This window comes from Cetorhinus maximus, chromosome 7 (assembly GCF_964194155.1).
Source record: "Cetorhinus maximus chromosome 7, sCetMax3.hap1.1, whole genome shotgun sequence".
NCBI lineage: Eukaryota > Metazoa > Chordata > Chondrichthyes > Lamniformes > Cetorhinidae > Cetorhinus > Cetorhinus maximus.
In genome coordinates, this window is record NC_135885.1 from 51,267,268 (window position 1) to 51,279,627 (window position 12,360).

At 39.8% G+C, this 12,360-nt stretch overlaps 1 protein-coding gene across 1 annotated transcript in view; it reads right to left on the bottom strand.

Annotated features, from left to right (window-relative positions):
• Positions 1-11,892, bottom strand: part of fdx1 (ferredoxin 1) — a 33,837-nt gene extending 21,945 nt beyond the window's left edge. The window contains exons 1-2 of the mRNA XM_078545480.1: positions 11,644-11,892; positions 2,377-2,501 (exon numbers count right to left, since the gene is read on the bottom strand). Of these exons, the coding sequence (XP_078401606.1) occupies positions 2,377-2,501; positions 11,644-11,825 (307 nt within the window). The 5' untranslated portion in view covers positions 11,826-11,892. The remainder of the gene's footprint in view (positions 1-2,376; positions 2,502-11,643) is intronic.
• Between the last annotated feature and the right edge of the window lie 468 nt (positions 11,893-12,360).

Below are 12,360 nucleotides of genomic sequence, written 5' to 3' on the forward strand. Positions count from 1 at the left end.
CATAATATTGAAAATAAATGTTTGAAAAAATTAAGTAATATGGTAAGTAAGACTGACTCGAAGGCTGTGCTGGATTCAAATATGGGTGTGCTAGTGAAGCTGCCAGAGAACTACAGGACGGGTAAGGTCAAGAATCGCTTAGACTACTCGGAGCGCGGGAAAAGACTGGCACGCAAAGCTGATAACTAGTCCAGCACACCACCACACCAATGCCGCACCTAGCCAAACTGTCCCACTAAGTTATTTTACTCATTTAATAACAATTAAAATTGATGCATGGCAACTTATAAAAATGTCCCGTTATCAGTCAATTCCAGTTTCTGGATAGCTGGATTTAACATATTGTACTTGTACTATAATTTTTCATCATACTGTCGATGGAAATGTAAATACACTAACTGATCAATTTTTAAAAATTTAACAACAATGACTACAATTCAAAAGCACTTCATTAGTTGTAAAACACTTTGGAACATCCTGAGATTGCACAAGGTGCTATCCTAGAAATTCGAACCAGGCTATATTACAGAATATCACAAAACCAATCCAGACATCCGAGAAGCATTCTCAGAATTCCAACTGTTTTCTCAGATGTCTCTGACAGAAGAATTAACCTATATAATAATGCTCAGCTGGTACTCTGAGAAGGCACACAGATGTCATCAGCATTAGCTGTTAAGGGCAGTCTTGATCTTCCAGCACTCAGGTACTTTTTTTTTTATTTGAAAGAGTGTGAGAACAATGGAATCACTTAAGATTAAAATTTAATTCGAAGCTGGTTACAAACAAGCTGGACATTAGGCAAGTTGATGAAATTAAGAGAGACAGCACATATAACAACAAGAATACAATCTGTCACCTTGGACTTTGGGAATCCTACTACTCAGTAAAAATGTAGGGTTCTATGGTTAGCCATGGATAAAATTATAAATTGGCTTCCTCAAACAAAGCAGTGCATAGCTGGGTGATTAATTTTACTGATGTTCCCAAAGATAGCTTAATGACTTCCTAGAAAAAAAATTCAGGGTTGTGGCAACCTTCAAAGGCACTGGCAGCAGAAAGTAGTGCTCGTTGGGCTGCAGTACTCAAGGAACACTTTCCACGCAGCAGAATATAATGCTGGTAACAAATCGTCTATCAAATGCCAACTTAACCAATGTATAAAGATGCACAATTTATTTAAGATAATGGAGAACATGGAAAATGTATTCAATGACTTTGGTTAATACTCATACAAAACATTATTCCCTGTTATGCATCATATTTATATCATACATTCAGGTACCAATACTAGTGTTCCTCAGATAGAAACAGAGATTTCTGGAATTACTCAGCAAGTCATGTATCATCTATGGAGAGATAATCAAGAGTTAATGTTTCAGCTTGGTGACCTTTTTCTAGAACTGGAAAATGTTAGAGATGTGCAAGAGATATGCAAGTACAGCGCAAAGAGAGGGGAGAACAAAATTGAAGGGCTGTGATAGGATTTAAGACAGGATAAATTAAACAAAAGGAATGATGCTGTGAGGCAAAAGGAGATGGTAATGGGACAAATAGGAACAAAAGATGGGGTTAGAGGAAGTGCACATGGGAATAGAAGAATCATCGCTAATAGCTGGCATATAGAAAAATTGAGGCAGAGGTTACAGTTTGAAATTGTTGAACTCAATGTTGAATCTGGAAGCCTGTAAAGCACAAGTACTATTGCTGAAATTGTATTAATCTATTTGTGTGAACACCATTTGGTAGCACATGTATATACCAAGTTATAGTGCTTATACACTGGGAAAAATAAAAAAATTGTGCAAGAAAAATAAGCAAGCAGAAAGCTAACATTCGTATGTCACACAGCAGAGGACAAAAATCACTTTGCAACAGGCAGCAATATTTGTTTTCGTTCCAACAGTTAAAATTATAGTCAAGTTTTTTTTCCTACTGAAGAAGCTGGTTGTAGTTACAAAAATAGTTGTAACACAAATAGCATTCTTTCATTCATGTAGTGATCAGTGCCTGAAGTCGAATAAATCAGAACAAATAAAATTAGGATATTGTGTTTGATTATAAAAATAATTAAAATATTTAAAGAGAAAATGAATCACCTTGAATTAATTTCAAGCTAGATACAAACTATTGTATAGTGGTTATAAATTCACCTTTGGCGGGAATGTTTTGTCAAGAGAATATACTGTTTAAAATATGCTTTCCAACAAAAGGCACATTTAGTTCTCAACACCAATGTTGCAATCTTTTTACAGGAAGATATTTCTTCAATGTGAATGGAATATTGTGATTAAACACAAGTCAGAGAGTATGAATTATAACTATGTTTTTCAAACCATAATTGAATAATATGGTTGAATAAAAAACAGAACTTACCAAAGCCATCGATATCCAGGTTATTATCAATGACAACATCTAAAAGAGAATCGCCTAAATTTCCCAATGCTCTAAGTTTCTCTCCATCACGATTAATAAAATCGACTGTTACTTTATCTGTTGAACTGCAAAATAAGAACAAGTACAAGATAGGAAGTTTGTTTTGCCGGCTGAAGTTGAATGATAACTTACTTTTCACTAGCACCAAGTGAAAAGATGTTGACATATATCAACTGAAAGATATGTGTGTAATATAGAAGAGGTTTTAATGATTAAAGAGCATTAAGCCAATATGATTTCGAAGATAAAATTCCTCAAGGTAGTTTTTGCAGAATTTCAACTTATTACCTTGGAGTTTTAGCAAAAACAGTAGCGTTACTGAATAGATGAATAAAACTAATGAAGGAGTTTCACATTACTGAATGCTACCCATAACAGGAAAGAGAGAAAAGGGGCTGGTCACTCTTGATGATCCAGCAATCCATGTGGGAAGAACATGTACAGGTGTTAAATGGGGAAAGAAAGGATCGGGCTTTGCTGAGATACCCTGCGTAAAATTAGTATTCTGATACTCATTGTCAATGCACACACAAATAATAACCACTTGATCAAACACTGGATCTATACATTTAAAAAATTGACCCAAAGCTTTCAGGAAAGCAGTAGAGGGGAGAAAAGTTGACAAATCTTTCCAGGATTATGACCAGGTTGTGTTCTCCCAAGGAATAAAGATCACAACAACATTAACTCCATTCACTCAATGTGATCAGGGTGGCAGTGGCTTGAAAATTGAAGGGGTGTACTTACCAGCCTGTTCCCACTGCTGCTATTTTGTTTGGGATTTCTGAATGGCTCATACAGGCACTTGTTTCATGCTGGAGGATAATTCTAATATCCTAGCTAGTGTTCTATAACATGCTGTCATGCCCATAAGACATGAGATCATAAACTATTTAAATCAGACCTAACTTTCTGCTTATTTAAATAAATGGACCTATTACAATCAACAGAACAAAGGAGCAGCAGAAGGTCTGTCTCCCCAGCCTGAACCTGTAACAAAATGGCAGCCAATGAAACTTGTTATACTTGCAGAGACACTAATAGACACCATCTATCTCCAGATAATACAATGGATTTTGACCAGAGACATAGAAACTGATTAACATGTCAGTTTCAGGTAAACAATGGGCAACATCACACAATCTAAGCTCCTCTGGCCTTTGGAAAGTTTTAATATTACATTCCTGGACTCTCAGGGCAGTCTGCTGTTAAACATTCAGCCTGTCAACACCAAAGCCACACTCCAGGCTTACGGCAAAGTCTGCCTCAAGTATAAACCTCCTCAAAGCCTGGTCTGCTAGAAGATTCCTGCCATCGCCTGTAGAATGGACCAAGTCTCTGGGTACCAATCTCATCTTGCTGTGTCATTACCAACTTTAAAAGAAATTTTGCAGCTCCTGCTTTCAGCTAACTGAACCCACCTAAACTTTAACTCTTACATGATGAACCCTCACTGGACTCTGACATTCACATGAACTAATATCCATACCTTTTGGCTTATTTTCTTTTTAAGTTATTGCTAGTTGTAAAACTCTTTTCTTTCCTATTTCCTTCTTCTGTGCTTGTGCGCTTGTATGTAGTTGTGACGACCATGCCCTGGATTTGAATGTATGAATCAATACCTCTGATTGAACCCTAAAGAGAGTTTGCTGCAAGTCACTTTAAAACTGACTTCACAAAGTTGAAGCGGGTTTGGGGAAACATTCCACAGCTTATTTCAAAAATTAAAATACCTTTGCTTACAATCCATAAAGGGACAGCTGCAGGCTGCTTCTGAAGTTATTTTTATTAAATTTGTGCAACCAGGAGGAGCATTTTTGCTGGCCTGTCCATGATCTCTCAGGTAAAATTTCCAGCTGAGCTCTGTGTCAGAGCTAACAGAAATCCCACCCCCAAACTGTCCGCCTGCTAATTGGAAAATGGAAATGAGGCTTGGGTCTCTCAGAATACAGCACCTGCGCAATGTCCACCTAGTATATAAAAATTAACATAGATGCATCCTATTTCAACAATGGTGGTTGCTTTATTGGCAAATTGTAAATGTGGAGAGGAGCTGAAAGGATCAAATGACCGGTGCCAATTGCTGTGCATTAAGCATATGAGTGGCGACAAGAACTGGACACATTCTTAATAACATATCCAAGTGAAAAGTATGGAGATACAAAAACAGCAAATCGAGTTAGGTTGAGGTCTGTGGACTGCAGAAATCCTCATGATTTGGTGCCCCTAGACTTCCAAAATATTGATGAAGGGACTACTTCCTGATCTCAGAATGGTGGTAATTCAGGGTATACTTTGGGAGTGGATAAAAAGTTGGCTGAAGAGTAAGTGGCATCAAGCTGAGGAGAATTGCTTAGTTGAACGCAACATCTACTGTTGACACCACTGCTGTCATTAATTTACACTAAGTGGAATTCTGTAACTTTAAGGGATATGGTGATAGAGTTAAATAAAGTAAGATAGGAAGAAGCTTGAAAAGCATAAACACTGACAGACCAGTTGGGCTGAAAGTCCTGTTTCTGTGCTATAAATTCTATTTAATTCTATGATCCTCTAATGGCTGTAAGTGTACATAAAAATATTCTTTATGATTTTGTTATAAATAGTAAACATTAAAATTTTCACCTTTAGGGTTTGATGTTGAACAGCAGATATCAGGGAAAGAATTATAAAAATAACTTTTCTAGGAAAGTGTTGAGATTGAATTGTATCAAATAGGTAAGATGAAACAAACAAGAGCACCCTATAGGTTGCAGTGCAATTTACCTAATAATTACCATTTGCTATACATCAGTAGGAATTACTACCAGTGGATGTTTTGAATTTAAAAACACAAACATGGACTACATCTTTAAAGAATACAGAAATACAATCTCTATCTGTAGAATTCTGTCCTCAGATTATTTGAAAATGACTAGCCCTTTTCAAATTAAATCCCATAGACATGTAACCCTATGCAAGAGCAACCATGTACATAATTAGCAAAGGGATCAGATTTTAAAATTTTGCATCTTCATAGCAAGTTCATTTTGAGATGACAAAAACAAAGACACAGAGTCAGGAATTTGAAATGTATTTTCATTGTTCACTAGATCTGTATATGTTGGACATTATATTTTCTTCCTTTTTATTATGTTATATTTTCTCATTTTCTTCCAACAATAAGAAGCACTATGATTACTTTGCCAAAGTCCAGAATGAGAGATCATACATGAATGTGCATTACATAAGAACATAAGAAAAAGGAACAGGAGGCCATTCGGCCCCTCGAGCCTGTTCTGCCACTCAATAAGATCATGGCTGATGATTTTGTATTTTGATTTCCACATTCCCATCTACATCCCTGATTCCCTTGCCTAACAAGCATTTATCTACCTTTGCCTTAAAAATATTCAATGACCCCACCTCCACCAGCTTCTGAGGCAGAGAAGTCTCACAACCCTCAGAAAAAATTTCTCCTCATCTCTGTCCTAAAAGGGTGACCCCTAATTTTAAAACAATGTCCCCTAGTTCTGGACTCATCTACAAGAAGAAACATCATTTCAACATCCACCTTGTCAAGGCCATTCAGGATCTTGTATACTTCAATCAAATCGCCCCTCACTCTTCTAAACTCCAGTGGAAACAAGCCCAGTCTGTCCAACCTTTCCTCATAAGACAACCCACTTATTCCAGATATCAATCTAGTAAACCTCCTCTGAACCACCTCCAATGCATTTACATCCTTCCTTAAATAAGGAGGCCAAAACTATACATAGTATTTGAGGATAAAAGCAAAATACTGTGGATGCTGGAAATCTGAAACAAAAAACAGAAAATGCTGGAAAAACTCTGAAGAGTCATACGGGCTCGAAAGGTTAACTCTGTTTTTCTCTCCACAGATGCTGTTAGACCTGAGTTTTTTCAGCATTTTCTGTTTTTGTTACAATATTCGAGGCGGAGTCTCACCAATGCCCTGTATAACTGAAGCATAACATCCTTACTTTTATGTTAAATCCCTCTCGTAATAAAGGATAGCATTCCACTAGTCTTAATTAATTGCCGTACCCGTCCTTGTAAAGCTGTGATAGCATTTAATAAAGCTGACTAAGCTTTCCTCTCCTCTATCGAAAAAAGTAGCCTCATTCCAACCTGCACAAAGCACACCACAGGCAGAAGCTTTTTCTACTGCACCATCAATTATGATGTTCCCTAATGACCTATCTTTGGACTCCTTCTCCTCATGCATCTATATACTTACCCTGGGGCAACAGAGGCTAGGAGCATGGGGTTAGGTTCCACAAGCATGCTGATGGCACCCAACTCCACCAATCCTCACTTACCTCAAACTTAAAATCACCTCTGAAGTATCAGATTGCCTGTCTAGCATTAAATCATAGATGAATTAAAATTAGTTCCAAATAAACAAATCAGGAAGATCAAAATTAGCTTTTGGCCCACATCATAAGTACGGCTCCCTGTTACTAACCTTATTGTGTCAAAATCCTGGAACTCCTTTCCTAATAGCATTGTGGGTGTACCTACACCACACGGACTGCAGCAGTTCAAGAAGGTGGCTCACTATTACCTTTTCAAGGGCAATTAGGGATGGGTAATGAATGCTGGCCTTGCCAGAGATGCTCACATCCTGCGAACGAATAGAAAAAAACTCTATCCCCCCTCCCCAGTCACTTGCTCAGGCTAAATTAGACCATTAAAAAAAATGGCATCCTGTTCAACCCAGAAATAAGCTACAAACCACATGCCTTACTGGTCACCAAGGACATCTATCCCTGCAACACTGCTCATCTCCAACTCCACCTCAACTTCACTGTCACTTATCCATATTTGTCATCTGTAGATTCTAATGTCTTCATTGCTGACCCATCATTTCCATATCATAGAATTATCAATGATACAGTACAGAAGGAGGCCATTCAATCCATTGTGCCTGCTCTTTACCCCTATCCATGTAACTTATTTCCCTTCATGTATTAATTCAATGTATTTTGAAAGTTACTGTTGAACCTGCTTCCATCACCCTTTCAAGCAGTGCATTCCAGATCATCATAACTGCATGAAAAAATGTTTGAAGGCGTCACTTCTGGTTCTTTTGTCAATCACCTTAAACATGTATCCTCTGATTACTGACTCTTCTGCCACTGGAAATCATTTCTCCTTATTTATTCTACCAAAACCATTCATGATTTTGAACACTTCTATCAAATTTCCTTTTAACCTTCTCTGTTGTAAGAAGAAAATCCACAGCTTCTCCAGTCTCTCCACATAACTGAAATGCCTCATCTCTGTAGCATTCTAATACATCTCTTCTGCACCCTCTCTAAAACCTTGGCATCCTGCCTAAAGTGCAGTGCCCAAAATTGAGCACAATACTCCAGCTGAGGCCTAACCAGTCATTTATAAAGGTTTAGACCCAGAATCCTGCTTAATAGGGTATTCTGGTTGGTAGAGCGTTGGATAACAGAAATTTTTATTGCAAATGACCAGATAACCTGCTGTTTGGAGGATAATGATGGCCAGCATACAAGGAGAACAGCCCCACTCTTCTTCAATCAGAACTATTATATCTTTAACTGCCATCCATCTGATAGGTTTTTCTTTCCTTTATTACTTTATCGGATGTGGGCATCACTGGCAAAACCAGCATTTGTTGCCTATTCCTAATTGCTCTTGAACCGAGTGGCTTGCTAGACCATTTCAGAGGACCATTAAGAGTCAACCGCATTGCTGTAAGGATGGTAGATTTCCTTCCCTAAAGGACATTATCGATGATAATTTCATGGTCACCATTACTGAGACTAGCTTTATATTCCAGATTTATTAATTGAATTTAAATTCCACCAGCTGCCAGGTTGGGACTTGAACCCATGTCCCAGAGCATTAGCCTGGACTTTTGGATTATTAGTCCCATGACATTGATACCAAGCTGTCTAATAGGTATAGCATTTCATTGCAAAAACATTACATCCAACAATGCAGCACCCCTTCAGTACTCCACAGAAGTGCCAGCCAATATTACCCACTCAAATCTCTGGATTGAAACAATGATTTTCTGATTTAAGAGGCAATAGTGCAACCATTAAACCAAGCCTAATTCTTTTCAATTCCTTTACAATGGTAAGGGATTAATATCGAATCAACAAAAATACAGGAGCAGAAATAGCAATGGTGGATGTACTAGACATACAACAGACTTAAGAGTTGAAAGCTGTGACTACACACGCATGTAGGGTAGACAAAAACAAGTTAAGGGATAAAGCATTGCCCTGCAATGAAATATGCCAGCACCACAAAGAATTGTGCCTGCTTTCTTTCACTGGTTAGCAACTGGCATTCATCTACAACAAAGGATTAAAAAGGATTTGTAAACAATTTGAAAAAATAATTACTTATTGGGAGAATGTGGGGTGGGGGGGGAGAGCGGGGAAGAAAACCTTTTGTTTAAACTCATTCATGGGACGTGGGCGTCGCTAGTGAAGTTGCATTTATTGCCCATCCCCAATTGTCCTTGAGAAGGTGGTGGTGAGCTGCCTTCTTGAACAGCTGCGGTCCATGTGGTGTAGGCACACACACAGTGCTGTTAAGGAGGGGAATTGAGGATTTTGATCCAGTGATAATGAAGGAACAATGATTTAGTTCCAAGCCAGATGTTGTGCAACTTGGGAGGGAGGCTTGCAGGTGGTGGTGTCCCTTGTATCTGTTGTCCTCGTCTTTCTAGTGACCAAGGTCACTGGTTTGGAAAGTGCTGTCAAAGGAGCCTTGGTGAGTTGCTGCAATGCATCCTGTATATGGTACACACTGCTGCCACTGTGTGCCAGTGGTGGAGGAAGTGAATGTTTAAGGTTGCGTATTGTCACAAACAGGCTTCTTTGTCCTGGATGGTGTCGAACCTTTTGAGTGTTGTTGGAGCTGCACTTACCCTGTGCAGAGTATTGCATCACACTCCTGGTTGATGGTGCACAGGCCTTGAGAAGTCAGGAGGCGAGTTACTCACAGCAGAATTCCCAGCCTCTGACCAACTATTCTAGCCACAGTATTGATATGGCTGGTCTAGTTCAGTTTCTGGTCAATGATGATTCCCAGGATGTTGATGGTGGGGGATTGAGCAAGCTTGGTTTCTCAATTTAGGAAGGTCGGATTCTCTTTTATTGGAGATGGTCTGATGCTTGTGTGGCCAGATTGCTACCTGCCACATATCAGCCCAAGCCTGCATGTTATCCAGGTCTTGCTGCATGCAACTGCTTCAGGATGTGAAGAGTACAAAATGTACTGAACACTTTGCATGTTACCTGGTAGACGCTAGTGTTGGAGCTGCATTGGAACAGCTTGGCTAGGGGACTGGTTAGTTATGAAGCACAAGTTTTCATTACTCTGGCTGGAATGTTGTCAGGGTCCATAGCCTTAATCATTTCCAGTGTGTTCAGCCATTTCTTAAAATGGAGTGAATTAAATTGGGTGAAGACTGGCATCTGCAATGCTGGAGACCTCAGGAGGTGACCAAGATGGGTCATCCACTCAGCAATTCTAGCCAAAGATGGTTGCAAATGCTTCAGCCTTATCTTTTGCACTGATGTGCCGGGCTCTGCCATAATTTAGAATGGAGATGTTTACAGCGCCTCCTCCTCATGTTGGTGGTTTTATTGTCCATCGCCATTCACAACTGGATGTGGCAGGACAGCAGGGCTTTGATCTGGTCTGTTAATTGTGGGATCACTTTCCTTGGTCTATAGTTTGTTGCCACCACTGTTAGACATGCAACTGCGTTGTAGCTTTACCAGCCTGGCATCTCACCTTTAGCTATAATTGCTCCTGGTGCGCTCTCCTGCAGTCCTCATTGATCCAGGAGTTGCCCCCTCTGCCCCCGCCCCCCGATGCTCAATTTCGATCTGCTAGATCTGTTCTGAATCTACCCAATTCCTTTCTATCCAATCACACAATTTTGCAAGCAAAACAAGAACATTTTGAAGCTAATTATTGATGAAAAGAGACATGTTGTTGAATCTTCAACTTTCACTCATCAGGGCAAATGCAAGAATGCCAAACTTCAAACAATCACAACAATTTATGCTATTGGTTGAGGCATTGACATGGAGAAAGCAAAGGGGAACAACCGACTCCCCAAACTCCCAGGCAATTAGAAAAAAGCCTTGAACATATTCCTTTGTTTGCAGAGAATGGATCCCTGTATATGAATGTATCTTGCTTCTAGCAAATGTAAAATGAGCCACGTTGCAAACTCGACTCAGTCATAGAGAGTTTTATACCACGGAAAGAGAGGCCCTTTGGCCCACTGTGTCCACGCTGGTCATCAAGCCCCTATCTACTCTAAATTATCTAACTTAACTAATTATCTGAAACAAGGCAATGCCTCAGCCAATCTGGTCAATCAATCAGCACCCTTTTCTCCTAAAAGTATAAGCTGTTGCAATTATTTGAAATTTGGCATTCTTGTGGTTGCCCTAATGAATGCAAGATGAAAAGCTTCAGCAACAGGCATCTCCTTTCAGCAATATTCGAGTTCTGTACTACCAACCAACAAACAATGTAATTATTCTAAATTACAGATAACTGCAATATGCCCACTCAACAATTTAATAAAACGTTTTGACCTCTTCAAATCCTAATATAATCTTCAAATGCATTCCCCTATGCCAGCTCCCAGTATAGTTGATGAAAGTATACTTGTATTACAGGAAATCAAGGAAGAGGTGCCCAAGTGGGAGTGTCTATCTCAATTCTAATCGAAAATAAGTCATAATTACACAGTGCCTGTCATGCCTGACCTCTGGACGTCCCAAAAGGCTTGATAGCCAATGAACCACTTTTTTGAAATGCTGTTTATTCTTGTACTATGGGGACCGGTGTCAGCCGATGGGCAATGAGATCAAAAGCTACAATCTGTTTTAATCCTTGTTAAATGATAAGTCTATATTGGAGATATCCCTTGCTGTTCGAATAGTGCCATAGGATTTTTACATCCAACTCAAGAGGAAAAAGCACGGCCTCGGTTTAGCATCTGATCTTTATATACGATGTCAATGTCCCTGGTAACTTTTTTCACGTAATAATACTCCTCCTCCTCTTATGAAACCTCCAGCTCACCAGAGCAACCTGATACGTCAATAATCAATAGGTTAATGTTCCTTTCTTGCACATTACACAATAATCTCCACAGTTACCATCAGACATTACCCCGGCGACTCTCACCTCTGTAACCGGGCAGCCGTGCTCAGTAAATGTCGGCCCCACATCTCGCTGCAGCTCGAACCCACTCTGCCGCTCCGGGAACACCTCGTGCCCCAGTACGTAGAACAGTCATGATGTCGCAGCCGCTTGAACACCGCATTTTGGGAAGTCAACAAAAATCGCCTGCTGACCATGGCCGCCATGTCAGCATCGGTCACTTTTACTCAGTTTGAAACCTGTTTCCGCTGACCCCGCGCGCCCACGCCCCTGCGCTGACGTCACCCTGGAGCGTGAGTCGGCGCCAGAGGGGGCGGGGCCGCGGGAGGGGCGGAGCCGTGGGAGGGGCGAGGTTGGAGGAGAGGGCAGGACTAGAGAAATATTACAAAACAGTCAAGAGCACCACATTGGGATGCACACTCATTGCTGCTTCTGTAGTCTAGTTTATCAGACGAAAGGTCGCTGCCTAAGACCTTTCTGCCACAGTGCACCGAGGGACTGGGAACTGTTTAGAACTCCTCAGGCGGTACAGCTCAAAATGAATGTCTGCAAATGATTGTAATATTCATTTATTGTATTAATGCATTTCGTGATACATGTTGTAAAAGTTGAACCTGATTGTACTTTTGTGATGGGGATTTTGAAATGGTTTGGAATGTTCTTGAAGATATTTTATAAATAAAGTATATTTTTGCAAAAAAAATAGTGCATCGAGAGGCTGGGAATTGTATAGACCCCTCA